The sequence below is a fragment of the Sabethes cyaneus genome, chromosome 3 (genome assembly GCF_943734655.1).
Source record: "Sabethes cyaneus chromosome 3, idSabCyanKW18_F2, whole genome shotgun sequence".
NCBI lineage: Eukaryota > Metazoa > Arthropoda > Insecta > Diptera > Culicidae > Sabethes > Sabethes cyaneus.
In genome coordinates this window covers 16,425,693-16,446,775 of record NC_071355.1, presented here as the reverse complement: position 1 = coordinate 16,446,775, position 21,083 = coordinate 16,425,693, and the positions used below count along the sequence as shown (strand labels likewise).

Below are 21,083 nucleotides of genomic sequence, written 5' to 3'. Positions count from 1 at the left end.
TACGGGTCTTCTTCGAGGGAGGCCCTGAAAGTGGGGGATTGGATCGATCACGACCCATGGCTTGCTACTTGAAGTGCGCCAAAAGAGATTCCAATGCAGGCGAAGTAAAACAATTCTAATTTCTTTAAACATACTTCTAATTGACTCAACTGTTGAATCTGATCGACGAATAGACGATGCATGATGGTTTTCCGATCCAGGATTAATGACACTAAATAAATTCCAGCCACTTTACTTAAGCAAGGGGGCACAACTAACTATGCGCTTCGAGTGTTATCATGTTAGTATTAGTTGAGGCAAGAGAAAAAACAATGAAGCAAGCCAATGTGAAGTCTGCAACAAGCTGACCATTTATGAGGCTCGAATGTTCAGTTTCGGATAATTTGAAAAGAATTGGATTATTTTTGATACCATAAATCTTTATTGAAAATTTATTGAATGATAAGCACACATGTATGTTCATAGATTTATTTTTAATATGTACGTACTAACCATAACGCAACGTCAATAGATACTACGCTTAAACTATTTTTTTTTTGAAAAAGCTTTATTATTCTCTTACCAAGTTACCAGTTTCTACCTTATTCCTTTAGAAGAAAACACCAGTAATATTTTTCATATTTTTTTGTATATTTATGTTCATATCGTATTTTATGTTTTAGAGAAAAACCGCATGTTCTCGTGGCACTCTCCGCATAGTTGCACGGTTTTTTAAAGAATGTATTTGAAATAAAAAAACAAAACACTTACGACTTGTTCAAGTAAAATAATTTTCTTCATTTTTCGAGAAACATTTGGCTAGAAAAATCAGATACAAAAATGATGTTGAATTTGTATGGCTAACTGAATAAAACTACTAACTAAAATGGTAAGCTGCTCTCAATCGATTCCTCTAACGCAAGAAAAACACCAACAAATTGTCAAGGTTCGTTTCTTTTTCATAAAGCGAAGGCAATACAAACTGAAACCCTAGGATTTATTATTTGAAAAATCGAAATGACGAATTTTTTCTAGGCGCAGAGGAATATAATTTATCTCATTCTGATCCGTACCAAGGAAAGGGGGAGGAGCAGGGGTATCAGATTTATTTCCGTTCTCGTTTCTTCAAAACTGCAAATCTTAGGTCTAATACTAATTTAAATTAAAATTGCGTTCTATGATACACTCTTACTCTGCTAGCTGATGTCTGTTCTGTGACAGGGTTGAGGTTTGTTATCGCAGCATATAACAGTTCGTTTGTTTTTATAGTTATTGACTAACTTAGTAGCGTTTAAACTATTAGTTTAGTTTGTTTCTCTATACTAAAGGTGCCGTCAACCCGCTGCCGAGATCCCTGCTTGGTAGGTATTTTTTTCATGTTCGGGCAACGGCATGTATCACATATCGGTCAAACTTTTTACATTCTTTGAAATTCAGTACTCATTCACTCATTTATGTTCGTACCTTTTACATTATCGAGCAGAGACCGGACGTTTCAAATCCGCTCTCCACCTTGGGCTTACGAGTGAAGCCAACGCCCTGCAAGCTTGGCTTCAAATCATACGCAATATCAGTCTGTTGTTCTTCTTCGGCCGCTGCGGCCGGTTTTTTATTAGAATCATCAACGTCTTCTTCATGCATCATCATTATCAACTGGTTGTTGCTGCTCTGACTGTTCTCGTTATTACCACCGTGCACGTCGTCCATGTTACCGTAGAGCAAATCGTCGGCGGCTCCATTCTCGTTGAACGCACCACCACCGCCGCTGATTAGCACCGCAATGCTGGATCCCTGGGGCGACGACGAACTGGTAGTACCGGATGCGCTGTTAGTACTGCTGCTAACCGTAGCATTGCTGCTGCTGGTGTTGCTGCTGTTGGTGGTGGTCTTCGCTTTTGTGATATTAATCTTAATCCGGTTGGTTATTACTGCTGTGGCTGGAGTAGTGTCCTGCATATCTAGGTTACCGTCGATCTGCGATTGGCTGGTACTTTCCGGTACAGTCGGAGGCGATGGAACTGCTTCCACATCGACAGTTTCTGCGGAGGATTAATCATAAAAAAAGGAAGAAAAAAAAACAAACTTTGGTTAATTATCATGTAAGGTTAAGGGGACAAGAAAACGAAATTTCACAAGCACACAACTTTCACAAGATTCAATGTTCAATCCATTCCCGGGAACTCGCCAGAAGATAAATAACTGATACACAGAGACTACTCGCCGGAAGTGGATTAATGCATTTGATTTTCTAATGTATAAGCAAAGACATGATATTTGAAAGTTCACCAGTTCTATTGAAACTGCCAAAACTTACCAATCCTGCTTTTAAGTGCGTTTTTATCAATACAAACAAATAACTTTCCCTATAGATTAGGCCTCTATGAACAAGTTTCTTTCCATTTAGATATTGTCCCATTTACCAACAACAGAGAGGCCTAATCTGATAACCGCCACCGAACATAAAGCTTGCTCTCTTACCTGGCTCAATGGGTGTCTCCTGAATAATCAGAGACGACTCGATGGTACCAACGTCTTCGAACAGTGCATCCTCCTCGTCCACTTCGTCATCGTCCTTCGGTTCTTCCTTCACCTTAATCTGTGAAGTATCGTCGAGTGCTGCCTCGAGCATTCCACCAGCCGACAGACCCGCTTCTTCGCTCTCGTCCAAATCGTTGACCGTTATATTTTCAATGGTCGGCTCTTGGATAGCGAGATCATCATCGATGCGGGTTTCGACAACCGTCTGTGTCGGAGGAGCAATAGGAACCTTGTCGTTTGATTCCGAATCTCCATCGATTTTCTTATCGATGTCCTCTTCTGCTGGCTTGCTCGCTACATTCGACGCACCATCTGCCGTTGAGTGGGAATCCAACGTTTCAATATCATCATCGTCGGGAATTTCCGTAACCACTTCCTCGCTCGGTGGCAGCACAATGACATCGTCATCATCGTCAATGGTTATTTCTGTAAAACAAAACGAAAAAAAATCGGTTAAATAACGAGTCAACTATCTTACTGTCAATCAATCCCTTACCTTTAACGGTATCGTCCGCATCGCTGATCACTTCCTGCTTAATCTTGACATCTGCATCATCATCATCGATTTTGCTCTGCTCGGCTTCACCGGTAATGTTCATCACGGATTCTTCCAGCACCAGTGACGCCTTATAATCTTCATAGCACAGTGGGTGATACGTGCTGTCCTCAACACGCAGGGCATTCTTCAGATGCCATTCCTCCGTCTCCTCATTGTAGAACTGCTCGAAATCGTCGTGGCACACATGGCAACGCTTATCGGTTTCATCCGAACCAGCCGGACAACTAGGCAGAGGAGATTCAGTGCTGGTACGGCCAGCCTGCTCTCCATCAGCGTTGAACTCGTTCTGCTCCGTCTGCTGCGTTTCGAACCAATTCTTCTCGCGCTCTTCCAGATCTTCGATCTCTTCGTACTGAATCCAGTCGGACACATCGTAGTACCACTTGCGAGAGTGCGCCTTCCGGGCCGAGTCTCGATCCCGACGGTTCTGACGGAAATGCCAATCCAAATGCTGGCTGTACTTCATGGTTTGCTCGGGTGGGAAACGCACCCCGCAACTGCTGCACTGCATTCCGGAGAAGAGCTGCGTAACGATCGCCGACTGACGGCGCTTAAGCGTGTCCGGTTTGTTAAGCAACACCGGCTCAATCTCCTCCAGTTCATCCAAAACTTTATCCAGTTTGCTGGACACTGACGTAGACGAAGTGGAAGTGCTCAGCGGAGCACTGTTCGATTTGGCCAAAATTCCTGCCGCTACAATCTTTTTGTACAACTCATCGATATTGATGTTCTGCAGTATTGGCAGAGAGGCGGTGGTAGAAGCAGGCGGAGCCGCAGCTGAAACCGGAATGACGGGTTTGTCCTCGTTTTGAATCTGATAACCGGCTAGATTATTGGAAACGTTGACCGCCGTCGACGCATGGGGCATTAGATTGGTGAGATAGTCTAATCCCGTAGCCATCGGTTGCATTGGAGCCTGCGGTGGAGGAGGTATGCTAGTGGCCGCTGGGAATATACCGGGCATAGCAGCGTGAGGTGGCATCGAGGGCATAAAATTACTTATCGGCGGAACGTAGGGCATCATCATGCTCTGATCACGTGGCGGTGTGCGAAGATCACGATGAAGAGGAGTACGAATCATATCACGAATGTACACCCGACCTGGGACCACTAACTTCGGAACGGCAGTAAATCGTATGTAGTAGTCTTTTCCTCTGAGCTTGAAGATTTTAGGCAGTCCACCATATTCTGCCACAAACGGTTGATCGTTAATAAGCACGGTAAGTAGGAAATCCGCGAACTGCAGCTTGTGCATCTGTCCCTGGATCTCGATCATTTGAACCTGCGAGTCCAGGTAGACGGGTATGGTCGTCTCGGCATTAACGATCATCTTGATTCGACCCGCGACTAGATCGTTTCTGCTTTGTCCGATTTTAACCTGCGGAGCAGGACCGCTAATATTAAACACCCGACTAAGACCATCTAGAACGATGGTGGTTGGGGGATCACCGAAATAACACTCGTACCAACTATTGTCGATGTACAGTTCCCTTGTCGGGGCACCCAGTTTCATCTGATAGACTTTACCATCGATCGTAATGGCTTTGTAGCACTCATTGAAGCTCAGTTCAAACGAATCCCGATCGTCAACGCTAACCATTCGCGAGCCCTTTTGGAAACCGATTTCTTTGGGTTCATCCCAGCTCATGAAAATGACCGCAATATCGTCGTAGAATCGTACCTCGCGCTGAATACCGTCGATTTTGATTGTGCGAACGCTTTCGTTCACTTTAGGAACACCCGGCATGACCATCGTCTGCGGTGGGAGTCCGTTGGGTAACGCCACCGGACCCGGAACGACCGGTGCAAAGCGTGGTCCAATACCACCGACGGGCGGTATGTTGGTGTCCATTATCGGGAACGGAGGCTGCTCCCAAGGATTCAGCATGGGACCCGGCGGGCGGTGATTGATAAGCGGTGGTCCAGTCGGGGGTGCGGGATTAAGGATGGGTCCAGCTCCCGGTACCGGTCCACGGTTGCCCCACAGCGGTTGGTTAAAGCGGCTTTCACGGACACGACGTGGATCTGGAATTAGACGGACACAGTTGGTTAGAATATGAGAATACGGGATTCTATTTTAATTTTCAATCTTACCTCTTTGTCTCAATTCAGGAATAGCTGCGGGAAACACTGGCTTAGCATCCATCGGGGTAATCTTGCCGCGAAAATCGTTCCTCGCGATAGGTGGCCCACCGGGGACATCTTGTGGCTGCTTGGGAGGTTCAGCGTCTTCTTTGGGACTGGCAGTAGCAGTCATCTCATCCCGAGGCGAACGGGTCGATTCATCGATGGTGATAACATTGCCCAGCGTAGCACCGGCGTGCGTACGTTTCATCATCTCCATTCGCTGTGCCTGACGAATTTTCTGGGTCTCGTTTAGCTGAATCACCTGTTTCATCAGGATGTTGTACTGCTCGGGAGTTATTTCACCCTGTTCCATCTGTTCCTGCGCTTGCGTGATGATGGTCTTGATATTTGCGTTCATTCCATCCTGCGAATTGTCCTCATTTGTGACTTCCTTTGACTGGCCTAGCGGCTGCAGATGCGCCGGCTGGCGCAAATCAACATCCATCGATTTGGGTTGATTGAACGAGCGACGGCGTTCGGCTGGATCGTCTGTGAGATGTTAAAAAATATACCATTAATAATTCCGTCAAATTCAGAGATTGAATGTAGGAAATTCCACTTTCAACGCAACTTACCTGGTAGTTTGTTGTACAACAAAGGACGGCCCAGCTTGTCGCGATCTTTCTTCGTCGCCTCGGCAATCTTTGCCCGGACTGCCTCCAGCGCAGCCTTGGAAGACGGTACAGGATTCGTCACGTCCGAAGAATCGACGGACTGGCTGCTGCCGGCCGTTTGTGGTGACGATTCCGAAATGATTGGCGGTGGCGGCGGCAGTGGAGTAACTATTTCGACTGCATTCATCGGTGCCGTCAGCTTCCGCAAATCGACATCTTCGGCTCCAAATAGGCTATAGAAAATAAAAAAAACCTAATTAATATCTCCGTTTACTGGTTCGTGCAAGCACAATATTAATACTTACATATCAATCTTCTCCATTTTGCTCTTCTTTGGAATAGGTTCTTCGTATTTGCTGCTGTTGCTCGGTCGCTTTTTGACGACTACTACTTCTGCTGGCGCGGGTTGAACCATTGGACTTACCACGCGAACAGGAGCAACAGCTTCCGCAGGTACCGGAGGTACGGCTTCGGCAGCCAGGCCGCCGGGCGTTGCTGCGAGGGGTTCATTTGCCTTCTTAAGTAGAACCGCTGGCGGTGGGATTCTCAAATCGATGTCCTTCAATGCTGGCAGCATTCCGCCGTCGACATCTGCTGGAGCTTCTTCTTCGGGGGCTTTCTCTGTAAGATTCGAGTTATAGGTTGCGATTGTTTGGCCTTTTTAGGGAGAGGGAATGTAATTAGTTGTGTTTTTGTTCCACAGGATTGTTCTATAGGTTTTCGGGAGATAGAAAAGCGAATACGGGATCATTTCACTCGAGCAGATTGGTGAACCACTATACGGACAGCCGGGCCGAATCATCCCTTGTGCGCACGCTCATTCATTCGAAAAACAGTTCTGTTCTACGCAACATTAACGAATAGATATCGCGGCGGGTGGAGTCGTTTTGGCAAAGATTGATTGCTTTTTGATTCCCTGTGATATTATAAGAGTTTCAAATTTTTGTCCTATTGGAACCTTTTTAAGGCAAAGCAAAACCGTAAACTTTTCAACTATGTAAAAGGTTGAAATATGGTTCAAAATAAGTCGTTACTTCAAGCGCAAGGAAGTTTGTTGAAACATTTGGCTGGTATTTGGAGAACTATACTTACCTTTACGTCCGCTATATCAGGTAAGGCAGTAGCAGTTTGATTGTTCTCCGTTCCATCATCTTTCCACAGGCTTCTAATAACATTGCCATTTTCTAACAAAAAGCTAACTTTCTATTTTGTCTTTCAAATTTACTTTGTATGAATAAAATTGCAAACTAACAATTGCTAAACTCTACAAAGATTAGGAACAGTCAAATTATGTTAATAATTGGACGTTTTTGGAAAGAATTGTTGAAGACTTTTTCACTGTTTTCACAATTCTATTCATTTCTAAAAAGACGGTATCAAGCTTATACAGTTATATTATGAAGAAACTAGATAATCGCCTCGATTCTGCATTCCAATAGGGCTCGTTTCGATCAGAAACGTCCCGATCGACGTGTGTTATAACATACGATGTGTTCCGATCGAAGCGCAATTTCTGATCGGATCCGGCTCCGATCGGTCTGTAGAATAGAGGCGAATATATGTTATAAATTGTAACAGGAATATACCTTTCATCCATGACAAAATTTTCCATACGCAGCAAGTTCACATTTGAAGATAAATATAAAGAATTAGTTCAACATTCCAAATAACACGACTGCCGCGGCGCTAGTGTAAACGAAATGGGAATCAAAGAGCAATTAATCTAAGCAAAACGATTCACCGTCACGGGATTCACCTGCTACTGTTTCGTCGGCCTGCCTTTTCACCAGTCAGTGGACACAGTGGATCCTGAATTTGCAATTTTCGATAACCCTTGAGTTGAGCTACTACTACTTAAACACATACACACACACACTTATACATTAGCCCGTATGAATAAAACTGTTTGCTTTGCTTGTCCCGTGCTAATCTTATGGGAGTAAAGCAAAGCCAACTGCTTTATTCAGGCGGCCTATTATATAAGGACCACACCTAACTACTTGCTTCACTTTCCACGCATCATAGGGACACAGAACTGATAGGAAGAACTACACAACAAACACGCACAACACCATCAGCATCGTCGTTGTCGTCGGATAAAAGTGCGACCGCGGAAACAGCAGTATACCGAACGTTCACGAGAAAAAAATGGAAAGAAAAACTACAGTTTGGTCCAAATGCCCTGGTTGATGTTTCCTTGATCAATAACTGCGTTTATTTGGTAAAAGATTGAATAGTTGTTGTTGTTGTTTAACTTTCTAGTCTTACGCTCGCTATCGTCATCATCATCATCATCATCACATAAGCAACTGTGACCGTTTGTACATTGCGGTACGATTTTCGACAATTGCGAACCCCACTGACAACAATAATACCGCGAAGTCATCACCATCGGTGGCGGGAGGACAACGGTAGCATGGAAAGTGAAAACATGCTGCCGGATTACACTGATCGGGACGACAAACAACGCTAGCGATTGTGCATTCGCAGTGCATTGTTTTTGTCCGCTAGAACTTAGAGTAGATAGTGAAGATAGGAAATTTAGCTCAGTCTTACTTTGTTCGGCTAGAGGAGGTTTGCTAACTAGTTTAGCCTGCTGCGAAGGTTGGTCCAGTTTCAGCTTTTTCTCGGGAATAAGCAACCGTAGATCCACATCCTTGGAGTCGTTCGCTACCGGGACTAGATTTTCGCTACTCGAAACCGGCGAGATTGACGAGTTGTCCGAACTGTTGGACGACTCGTGCGGACGGCGAGTTTTGCCGCTCTTGCTGGATTTACTGTTGGGCTCACGCGACTTAGTGGAAGCTTTATCAGCTCCCCGCGAGGGTGATTTATCCGCTGAAGAAGACTTCTTCTTCGACGGAGAGCTGCCCTTCGGCGACGACGTTGTGTCGCTTGAAGGTTTCTTTCTGTCCGCATTGGACGACTTGCTGGAAGAAGAACCTTTGCCTCCTGCCCTGGCTTCTTCCTTGCGGTCACGCTTTTTGCTTGATTCATAATCGGCCCGCGATTTATGTGATGTAGTGGTAGATGTGATGCTACTACCTGTTGTACTAGAAGGCTTCTTCTGATCTTCGACAGATTGGGCTTTCGTCCGTGGATCGACTCGCTTGGGAATCCTGCCTAGGCGTTCCTTAATACTTAGCGGTTTACCGGAGGGGTCCAACGCTACCGGTTGGTGGGGTATTTGTACGCCGGAAACTACGGTTGGCGTAGAGTTTGTACTGGCCGCTGCCATCTGTGCCGCCATTTGCGCTTGCTGACGAGCCAGTCGGGGATCGCGAGATTTCACCAGATTCAACATAGCCGGATTGGGCGGAACAATCCGACCACGCGGAACCGGCGCTGGAGTGGACGTGGCACGAGCTGCAGGGGCCGCACGTTTCAGATCGGTAGTTGGCTGCAAGGATACAAAATAAAAAAAAAAATAGGAATAGAAATTATAGAAAAGTCTCTTTTTGAATGGGTTCACGAACTAACATAATCCGATCAGCTTCTAACTCCGATCATTGTGGTTTTTAATTCAATTTTCCAAACAAACGACTGCTTTAAGCTGGAGAGATCGGAATCAGCAGTTGATCGGAATTTGGGGCGTTCACGGAAGGAAGTTGGTAAGTACCTCTTTCGAAACACTGGCCGTTTGCAGGATCAACTGTTTCTCCTGCTCTTCAATGCGCTTTTTGGTTGCAAGCAGCTCCAGCTCAAGCTTTTTCGCTTGCAGTTCCAGCAGCTCGCGCTGCTTATCTCGCAACTGTTGCTGCATGTCGAGATTTGGTTCAGCGACCTGCTGGATGATAAATTGTTTTTCGTTGAAAAACTGATCGTAATTATGGTTATGGCAACGTTTCTTTCTTACCTTATTTTTCAGAAACATCGGGTTAACGTGAATAGCCGGCGACTTGGATTTAAGCTGAGCCGTAATCGGCCAGCCTGGATCGATGGCGTTAACTTTGATGTCCAGGGCGTACAGTTTCGACTGGGGGAAAACATCGTTCCACGTTTGCCGCAGGCTGAACATTTTCTCACGCACACGTTCATTGACCTGAAGAGAAAAAAATATGAAAAAAATGTTGAGTTAAACTTTCTGTTCACCTGATCGGTCGTAGACGAGGAGTTACATACCGTTTCGAATACTCCGCAAAACATGCTGACTATCACTTGACTGAAGAGCGATTGGTACTCTTTGCCGACGTTTTTCACGATGGAATCGACTAGATACAGCAGCGGCAGCTTTACATCCGGTTCAACCTATTTTGGGAAAGAAGCAAGAAGGCGGTTGAAGTGATATTCATAACGTTACATTACCGTGATCCTTGATTTTTACTCTGTTCCGGCTTTTCTCCTACCTACGACAGGTCACGCCAAGCATTGACACACGGGTTTTGATTTGAACGATTTTTTAATAAACCTCAATTGATCAACCATAAACTCAGAAAGCTCAGAAGTGCCCCAATTTTGTTCAGATCTTGTGTACAGGTTCCTTTTCGGAAAGTTTTAGACCCGTATTTTGTTGTTCCATTTTCTGATTTTTAAAATTCATAACTTCTGAACCACTGAATCGATTTTAACGATTTTGACAGGGGAAAAAACGGTAGTTTAATAAAGTTTTTATGAAGAACATTATCAAAAAGCAACGATGGTTGTAAGTTCCTAAGAAACGAGACAGTTCACAAGATTTGAACATAATCGAAAGTCTTCTTTCAGACGAGTTTCGACTAATCTATACCTATAAAGAAGGATTTCTGTCTGTCTGTCTGTCTGTCTGTCTGTCTGTCCGTATGTTCCTTATAGAATCGAAAACTACTAAACCAATCGGCATGAAAATATGCATGTAGAGGTTTTTTGGGGCCAGGAAAGGTTTTAGTGATGGTTAGAAACTCCTCCCCCCACTAAGAGGGGGGGCTCCCATACAAATGAAACACAAATTTCTGCATAACTCGACAACTAATCAAGCAAATAGAACAAAATTTGTCATGTGAGTGTTTTCGGTGACAAGAATTTATTCTATGGTAAATTGAGACCCCTCCCCTCTTTATAAGGGGAATTATAACTCCTCTCCTCTTTAAAAGGGGGGGCTTCCATACAAATTTCCTCATAACTCGAGAACTAATCAAGCAAATGGAACCAAATTTGGCATGTGAAGGTTTTCGAGGGCAAGAATATTTTCTATAGTAAATTAGGACCCCTCCCCACTTTAAGAGGGGGGGGCTCCTGTACCAAAGAAACACAATTTTCCTCATAACTCGAGAAGTAATTAAGCACATGGAACCAAATTTGGCATGTGGGTGTTTTTGGAGACAAATTTTTTTTCTATGATGAATTGGGACCCCTCCCCGTTTTAGGAGGGGGGGATCCTATACACATGAAATACAAATTTCCTCATAACTGAAGAACTAATCCAGCAAATGGAACAAAATTTGGCATGTGAAAGTTTTCGAGGGCAAGAATATTTTCTATGGTGAATAAGGACCCCTCCCCACTTTAAGAGGGGGGCTGCTATACAAACTAAATACAAATTTCCTCATAACTCGAGAACTAATCAAGCAAATGGAACCAAATTTGACACGTGGGTGTTTTCGGAGACAAAAATTTTTTCTATGATGAACTGGGACCCCTCCTCACTCTAGGAGGGGGGGCTCATATACAAATGAAATACAAATTTCCTCATAACTCGAGAACTAATCAAGCAAATGAAACCAAATTTGGCATGTGAAAGTTTTCGAGGGCAAGAATATTTTCTATGGTGAATTAGGACCCCTCCCAACTTTAAGAGGGGGGGCTCCTATACAAACGAAATACAAATTTCCTCATAACTCGAGAACTAATCAAGCAAATGGAACCAAATTTATCATGTGGGTTTTTTTGTAGGCAAGAATATTTTCTATGGTATATTTTCTATGGATTTCCCTACTTTAAGAGGGGGGGGGGGGCTCCTATACAAATGAAAAACAAATTTCCTCATAACTCGAGAACTAATCAAGCAAATGGAACCAAATTTGACATGTAAGTGGTTTTGGACGCAAGATTTTTTTCTATGGTGAATTGAGACCCCTCTCTTCTTTAGAAAGCGAGTTATGGCCCATCTCCCCTTCAAGAGGGTGGGCTTCCATACAAATGAAATGCAAATTTCCTCTTATCTCGAGAACTAATCAATCAAATGGAACCAAATTTGGCATGTGGAAGTTTTAGATGGCAGAAATTTTTTCTATGGTGAATTACGACCCCTTCCCCTTTTAAGAGGGGAACTCCCATACAAATGAAATTCAAATTTCCTTATAATTTGAGAACTAATCAAGCAAATGGAACCAAATATGGCATGTGGGAGATTTTTGAGTCTTGAATTTATTTTACGATAGTTAGAGACCTCTCACCCCTGTGGTAGGGGGACATGGACTCTCATACAAATAAAACAGAAATTTTTGCGAAACTCAAAAACTAATCGAACTCGAGAAATTCGAGACTCTTCCATAAAACATTAGTCAATACAAGACCACAAAAACTATCTATAGTAACACTAGATCATTCTTTCAGGACGAGACGGTCGCGAGTGTTGCCAGTGACCCGCCGTCGGAAGCGCCGCCCACTGGGGGGCTTGCAAAACTCGAGATTGTAACAAAGATCATCCGAGATTCATGATTTATGTACAACACAGGTTAATTTGTGGCAATACGAAGTTTGTCGGGTCAGCTAGTTTTACATAAATTCATCCAAAAAATGGAAAACTGACGATTTCGAACTTTATTTTTAAGAAGCAACCTACCGAGATCGGATTTTTATGAGAAAATGGATACACGGAAAGCCCGGCTGATCAATTGAGGGTTAAATAAATTACATTTACAGGCTCACTCATATTTTAACGATTTCAAATTTAATTTGAAAATACGGTTTTGAGATGAAATCTGTCTACAGTCTAGTGACGTGTTTCGGGACGGCGTCTTAAGCTCACGTATTTTTCGGCAAAACACTGTTTTGACCGTCCGAAAGACTTTGAATTTTGGAATTTTACTTTTGCTAGTCATTACAAGGTGAGTTAATCAGTTTTGAAATCGTTAAAATATTAAAGTTTACCCTGAACTAGAGATATTGCTACATTCGGTATTGTATCCATTGAAATGATAGCCATTTTACGTATTGTTTAGTTAACTTAAATAATTGTTTTTCAGCATTCGAATGATTTTAAAAGATTTTAAGAGTGACACTTAAAAATTGTATAATTAATACTAGAGCCTTTTTATTGAAAAATGAAAACATGAACATACTTGTTCTTTTGTTTGCAAATCCATATTTCATGTGGCAATAGAATTAATCAACTACTCAACATGATAGCAATCAATTATAGATAACAATACCGAATGAAAACAATATCTAGTTTTGAAACAAGTAACACAAGTGTGTACAATCGGATGCACACAACGCGCGAAGGATTTATTGTAAGTCACAATATGATTTCACAAAAAACTGCAATATTCCCAACCAAATATTAAAGAAACAAAACACCATTTACAGAAGAGAACAGGTTTTTCTTTTGCTTTTACATGACCAACAGTAGAAAAGATGTATTACTCGTTAAATAATCGTTTGAAAACATATTCTCGTTCACTATCTTTTCCGCGGAATGACGCAAAAGTTTAAATTACGCTGCACATTAGCAAATTTGTGATTGTCAAAAACAAAACAAAAAAGGAAAAAATAAAATTACTTTTGAAAACAATGTACTTGGGATCAATTGAAAGAAGTTTCGGTTAACAAATGGTTTATTACTTGCTTTGGTGTGCATTTAAATTCCCTCAAGGTGCCCTACTTTTGTTTTAAATTAACCAGGCCGATGAAATGCCAATTGAAAGTTATGTTAAGGCCTTGGGTTTGAACGTTTGCTTATGACTAGTTTATATGATTTAGTTTTGATTTGGAAATGTCTTGTTTGCAGATACGATTACGTATGTTTTCGGTTGATTGAACTTTGTGCGATCTATCTTTCTATCGGACTTTTCGAATGGTGATTGCTAAACTTTGGCTTTGAACTCATACTTGACACCGTACTCGGACTGTCATCATTTTAACTTTTATTTACTTATGTGTGTTTATCAAAACGACTGAAAATTAAAATGCTGCTCAAAATACTTATTCGAACTTCATTAATTATACGATATTAAAATTATTTATTTAGTGAAACGAGCCTTGAACAATATAGAAAACGGCGAAGTATGAGTTTTTCCCCAATTTTATTTAACCTTCGCGTTAAATGAAAGTTAATTGAAAAGCACTGGGTTGATAAGACTGATAAAAAGGTCCTTTACCAGCGAAGAAATAACCAAAAAAAGTTCATTCGACAAAACAACTCGTTGCATCTCACAATGCAGCGACAAGAAAACTGGTAATAGATTGTGCCACATACACAAAACATGTTAAATAACACGGCCAAACAAACGACCTTGCTCTGCACATGTGACGTTAGAAGAGAAAACGTGTCAACTGCCCCAAATAGCTAAATACTTGAACAAACAATGCGTGCTCAAAGCACATCACCATTCGAATTGGGATGTGTCGTGTTTAACGTTTCGGTGACTTTGAATTGAGATCATTGCAATCAGATCAAGCAATGTGTGATAATCATTTATGAGTTTTCAGTGCCCGTTTTGTTTCTCATTCGAATCAACCACCGTCTGGTTGAAACGTATCATTTATCTTAGTTTGTAATATGGTTAGTATGTTAGGACTATGAACCTTGGCTAGATGTTTCTCGATGGTACCGACGATGATCTGGGCGTAGTTCAGGTTGTCATCGGCCAGCAGCGTCAGCATGTTGATCAGCGGCTTACTGTTGACGTTCAAATCCGCCAGACTGGACAGATACTCGCTTTCGATCTCCTTGGCCCGTTTGTCCACAGTCATCGGAGTAATTGTTGCCGCCATGATTGCACTTGCGTTTTGATCACTGATACACACTTGTTGATGTAATACTAGCAGGAAAAATACCACTTCGCGTTCGCGACTTAACTGCAGAAGGGGAATACCCCCGCACCAATCGCGATCACGCACAAATTGATAAACTTTTCGTTAATCTTCTTCACTATACTGCTTCGGATTGGCAATCTCAATCGACCAATAAAATATTCCTTAAATCGCAACGTTGGTGCTGTAAATGGAGAGAAAATGAACGATTATCGTAACAGTCAACTAGCTTGAAAAATTCAAAGCTATAGGTAATCGAATACTTGTCAGTATGGAAATTAACCTGTTTCACTGCGAGATCGAAGCAGGCAAATACTCAAACTCAATTTAGATTAGGAATTTTTTTCATCGAATTTACATTTATAAATTTTATAACTTGGATTAGCATAAGTTGATTGAAGCCTTTAAAAACTATGTTTTATATAAAATATAAAATTAAATGAGACCAGTGCGAACCAGTTCTTGCAGTGACACACACTTTACTACGCGAAAATATTAATTTTCAATTTATTTTAAGAATATCAGCTTTTCTTCAATTATTTATCTGATATTCCCGTAAATCACTCCGTCTATACAACACACCGTAACAATTTATCCACAAAACACATGAATGCACACAGCTTTATTACGAAAAAAAAAATTTACGCTTACGACACAACATATGAACATCGAAGCACTCTCGAAACTAGCGCTCCGCCATCTTTGCCAGCCAGACATAATGGAAGGTGAGTCACACGTCCGACGGTTTACAAAATTCGCTTTTTCCCCCTAGTAACCCGGCACAACCGGGTTTATTTCAACGGAAAAACAACTAACCTTTTCTTCGGCTTGAATATCACCCAGTTCCGTTCACTTCCAGCACATTTTTAACGCAACTTTGACTATTTTTCACGGAATGAGAAAACTTGCTTGTACAACGTTGTTCACGGAAGAAAATTTTTTACGGTATGTCGATTTTGTAGAATCAATGTCGATTTATTATAGCTTCTGCTTGGCGGTAGACAGAAAATGCGCAGGTAACAACTTGGGTAAGAACCAGAGATGCCAGAAGTGAAGACATGTCTTCATTTTGAAGACATTTTGGTTACCAAAAAGTGAAATGTCTTCGCTTGAAGACATGTGAAGACATGTCTTCACCATGCAATTTAAATGAGCGGAAAGCCGAAAGAAGACAAATGAAGACATTTTTCTTTGATTCGTGAAGACTTTTCAAAAAATCACCTGGCATCCCTGGTAAGAACGGAAAATTTTATACGTTGGCAGGGTTGCCATTTCGGTGTATGTTTTTAAAGTTATTAAGAAAATTTAATATTTATCTACCCCGTAACAAAGTGACAGTTATTAACAGTTTGCCATAACACCCGCCAGTGTCAAAAATGTCGCGACGATCGTTTTTACGTGCCAGTCAAAATTGACGCACCTTCGATTTCCAAAGGAAATGTTAATTTTTGTTACGTTAAATGTGAACGCAAAAAGCTGTCTGGACAACGATTTGAAAAGTGCGTATTGATTATTTCAGCATTATTTCATGTTTTCGGTAAAACTGTTTGAATTCTTGGTGGGTTGTTTGATTGATTTGTTTACAAGATAAAAAGCGGTATTTATTACAAGATTGTCATTCTTGTGTACGAGTTGTCTGCTCTAAAGCATTTGAATATTGCGTGTTTCATTAAAAGTTATCCGCTGCGCAATTCAAAATGAAATGCTCTTTCATGATTGCTGGATCGATTTTGTCGTTAACAGAACAAGTTAAGCAAAATTCAAGAGCAAATCCAAGCAATAGAGATCGTTGCAGTTGTACAAAAAACACACTGTTATATGACAGAACCAAATAGAGCATGTTATTATGACAGAAGAACCAGTTATGCTGCTATTGTCATTACCACGGAAACGTTTTGGTACTTGACATAATATTGTCAGTTCGTAAAATACTCTATTGAAATAATAAACCAATTCAGATCTCATATGCACAAGGGATTTTTTGCCAAAACAAATGATGATAAACTCTTTCTTCGTTATTTACGCCGCTTTCAGACATCTGCCGTGAACCATGAACCAGCAGTTTTAGGTACGTTTGATTAGTATGGGAGCTGTCACATTGTTACCGGGTTGATATTTATTTTGATTTTTATTTTCGAAGAATTATTTTTATTTATTTTATTGCGGTTATTTACATAAATTTTCATCCTGTTGCGGCGGTAACCCGCATCGTCAATCACCGCAAAGAGAACAAGGAAAGGTGGCCAAATATTTTTTGGTTTAAATGTGCAATTGTTACTGATGCTTTAGCAACTAAAAATACATAAAAAAAACGTCTTTTAACCTTTTACATTCAAAAATATGTATTATATAAATCCATTGAATATCATAAGTATAAAAATATGTGTAAATAGTAACACAATTTAAGAAGTACGGAAAGGGGTTGCAAATATCTAAACAATAGAAATTAATCTATTTGTATGGCAGCTCTGGACAAAAGCACATCCTTCAATATTTTGCGAGGTCAGCATTGGGCGATAATGTATCGATATAACTGGTATCGATATTCGAGGACGAAATCTCGATATAGTTTTTTTTCGAAATAGTTAATTTCGGCATGCATATAACAGCTTTGTAAATGTTAACACGTTATACGGAGTGTTAAAAATAAATGTAAAATGCAGATCGTCACATGATGCGAGCAATTTTGCTGATTATGCTTTCAGCTGAGTATACGTATCGATATGTGAAAAATATCGATATTCAATTAACGAAAATTCGTCAGCTTCGCTCAATACAGAATTATTTTGACAGCTTGCTATGAACTTTCCGAGAATGAAAAGATTTCTTGCAATGCACAATATGCTTTATTAATACGAATTTACGCAAAAGATTTTGTTCAGTGAGAAAATATCGCGATACAATTTTCCCACCCTAATGGCATCTCTATATCGAGCTGCAATGAGTGACAGCGGGAGGATGTCCCGGGCTCAAAATTTGACAGCGGGCCCAAATCAGACTGCGGGCAGTTGAGTGAAGCGCAGTGGTGAAATGCTATTTCATTTTCGCACACACGAGATGTTGGCGGCGAAAACATGGTTGCCTGCCGATGGGGTGAATGTCCCATGCCATTCATTAATATTGAATACCAAGTTGAAATTGTCAAAACAAATTAACGAACAGAACGGTGTTTCATGAAGTGCCGATATCAGTAATATCAAACACCTTTTTACAATAATTCGTTTCACCGAGGGCCAAAAAAACGTCAAAAGATGAAAAATCGTCATGTGATGTGGTCACAGAGAACAGATTAACAGGCTCGAAGGAAGTAATCGATTTTTTGTGTGTAAAATCTTTCGGTAGCGCCCTCCAGAAATAGTTTGCCAAACGCATTAAAAAATATTCATGTACCTTTATCAATATTTCTTTGTGCTGGAGTTACATAGCAGCGATGGCAGCGACATCAAGATTTAGTTTGCCACTTACTGCTTGAGGGGTGCTCTATTGAAGGATTACTCGTAGATTATATAAAAACCTTTTACACACTTTTTGTCAATTACCTGGTAGTCTGTTCTCTGTGATGTGGTTCCGGACATTGGCAGCTGCCGTTCAATAATAAAAAAGCGGCCGCTATCAATAATTGAAATAAATTTTTAAACGAATAATACATCGCACGTTCACGATAAAACCGAAAGTACGCAAAGAAAATGTGTTCAAATATTACAAACGGATTACACCATCTGCTATTATGGATCGTGAAAAGCTGGAATGCCGGACGTACTCCAGCTAGGCGGGAATCATTTTATTTTTTCAAATAAAAAAAGTAAGATTTTGTTGTTGTCACTTGGTGTACTAAATAGAAATCCCATTATGAACCGAGTGTCGTTCAAAAGGTACCCAATAGCTTAGAAAAGTTTACTGAAGTTGTTGACATTTACCCTATAACGCGTCGTTGAACGTTAACAAGCAAACAGAGGTTTAACAAATTCTGTTCAATAGATGATTTGTAAAATACTGGATGGTTTCCCAATAAAATCTGATGTTTTTGTATATTTGAAATTTCCGACTGAGTATGCAATAGCTTCGATAGTTAGTTGTAATCGAGGTTGTAATAGATTCGATGCCAGATATGATTTAATCTTATAAAATTACTAGTTTTTTGTATGATGTATTTGTATTAAGTATAGCATACTTGCTACTTACTACCCAAGTAACCACAAGCATTAATGCATAACCCCATATTGGCTGTAGCTCGGCATCGCTAATACCAGACAGCGGTATATCAGCAATTCGCATGGTTAAAACTTTTGTATAAACATTGCTAATGCGTTTAAGCATTATCGTAAATTAGCATTATTAAAAACACTATTTGCGTATATAATGTTACAATATGTTGCTTACAAGCTTTAGGACAAATCTTTAAAACGTACCGTAAATGTTAATAAAATGCTTATACCTGACTTCGTTTTTGCTTATTTACGGCCACTACTCATACTCTGTTTCACCTAACTGCTGCTGTCTTTTTTCAACCAATTGAATTCTAAAATCAACTACGAACGACGATTTAAGTACGACTAATTACAACCCACTCATCTATAACAGCTGTGGTTAAGATATCAAAGGCGCCAGCAAATGAACCATGCAGGGATACACGCACCCATCAGGTTCAAGTCTCATTAAAGGTAACATTTGAAATGCAAAAAAAAATCCATTCGTCGTAAATAATGAAGTAACGCATAGCTTGAGAAGCTGCTAGAACCAGCGGACTTAAAAAATAAATATGAAATATATTTATTTTTGTCTTTTGACACGCCGGCCGAATTGATGTTTTTATATTTTTTTCGCAAACAGGCTAAAAATAACGATATGTCGATAATGCAGGCGAAGTGATGTTTAATTCATGCCGTAATGGTGCTTTAGCAATTGCTATTATAATGCAGCTTTAATTTGACAATAGTGGGGCCCTTTTCCACTTTATTACTGCATTTATTGTACATGTAAGAAAATAATACATTATATGATATGCTTTGTAGCGCACTATAAAGCATTACAATTGAATTGATATAAAGCTTCGTGGTTACTTGGGTAAGTATACTCTGAATCAAGGTGAGTTAAAATAGGTGATCTAGTTTTCACAGTTTGTAGAACAGTGCGCGGGACGATTGGTTAGCAACCATCGACGTTGTTTATACATTCAACGGTTTCCGCTTTGAAAATTTCGGTGATCGTCAAGGGTAACCCAGCGGGGGTGAAAAACAAATTTGAACATCAGGAAACCTCTCTTGACTAACCTTGCTCTGAATAACGTTCAATTAGAAAAAACCAAACTGTATATATTTAAAAATACTTTACAGATACTCGATTATCACTGGTGTCTAGTATAATTGACGAATCGACCGTCCACAACGATTGTAAGTCTGAAACTGACTTCCCGATCCAGGAGCAATGATACTAAATGAACCGTAGCTAATTTACCTATAGGCAGGGATGCCATATATAATTCTGTGTTTTTTGTTGAAAAAATCTGACAATCTGTACGGCGAGGAAAAATATCTGTGCAAAAATCTGTCCAATGCAAAACAATGAGAGTGAAAGAGACAGAGGGTCATTTTGCTGACTATTTCCGTTTCTTTCACTCTCATGTAAAAGTTCAAAAATCTGTTTAATCTGTGTACAGGGTGTCGATTACCTGGAAAATCAGGGAAAACCTGGAAATGTCAGGGAAATTCGTTTCAACCTGGAAAAGTCAGGGTATGTCAGGGAATTTCATTTGAAGTCAGGTATTTTTGACATGGGAAGAAAATATACCAGAAAGTTTAAGGCTTGGAGTTCGCAAGAATAACATTTACTTCAAATATCTGACACTTTTTCATTCAAGGCCTTCACGTATGCCTAAATCAAATAGAATATGAGACGTTATTTTTACTCCTGTGCAACCAATCTGCAGTGTACAAATTTCCGAGTTTCGAAATTTCGATTTTCATGAATGTGCGATTGACCTGCTTTAAACATCAACAACGGTTGAAGCGATTTGATCGATTCTGGTTTCAAAGGGAAGTGCTTACAACCTAAACGATCATTGACACATTCCAGCGTTATGGGACACAATTAGCACCCATTGTTATTGTGTGAATCGCCACCTATTTCACCATTTTTTTGGCTTATAAATTGGTTGTTTAAAGAGTACTTCATTTTTCAGTAGAATGCCAGGGATTTGATTAAACAAGAATCGATCTGCATAGTTGGGATAGTGTCCCGTAACGCTGGAATGTGTCATTATGTTCAACCTGTACGGGCCAGAGCTCGGACTACAATTTTTCTCATGTCGATTACTA

The 21,083-nt window shown here is 40.7% G+C and overlaps 1 protein-coding gene across 4 annotated transcripts; it reads right to left on the bottom strand.

The window, feature by feature from the left end:
• Positions 1-459: 459 nt before the first annotated feature.
• Positions 460-15,700, bottom strand: LOC128744695 (uncharacterized). Of its 4 annotated transcripts, none has more exons than XM_053841868.1 (12): positions 15,586-15,700; positions 14,542-14,953; positions 9,940-10,065; positions 9,674-9,859; positions 9,437-9,604; positions 8,374-9,217; positions 6,123-6,474; positions 5,779-6,050; positions 5,171-5,692; positions 3,014-5,101; positions 2,458-2,943; positions 460-2,018 (listed from the first exon to the last, which is right to left on the bottom strand). In XM_053841868.1, exons 2-12 carry the CDS (start codon positions 14,728-14,730, stop codon positions 1,447-1,449), a joined length of 5,805 nt encoding a protein of 1,934 aa, XP_053697843.1. In that variant the 5' UTR covers positions 14,731-14,953; positions 15,586-15,700; the 3' UTR covers positions 460-1,446. The 4 variants fall into 4 exon arrangements, with proteins under 4 accessions (XP_053697843.1, XP_053697845.1, XP_053697844.1 ...); XM_053841870.1 differs by having other exon boundaries at positions 6,123-6,438; XM_053841869.1 differs by having other exon boundaries at positions 9,437-9,601.
• Positions 15,701-21,083: the final 5,383 nt, after the last annotated feature.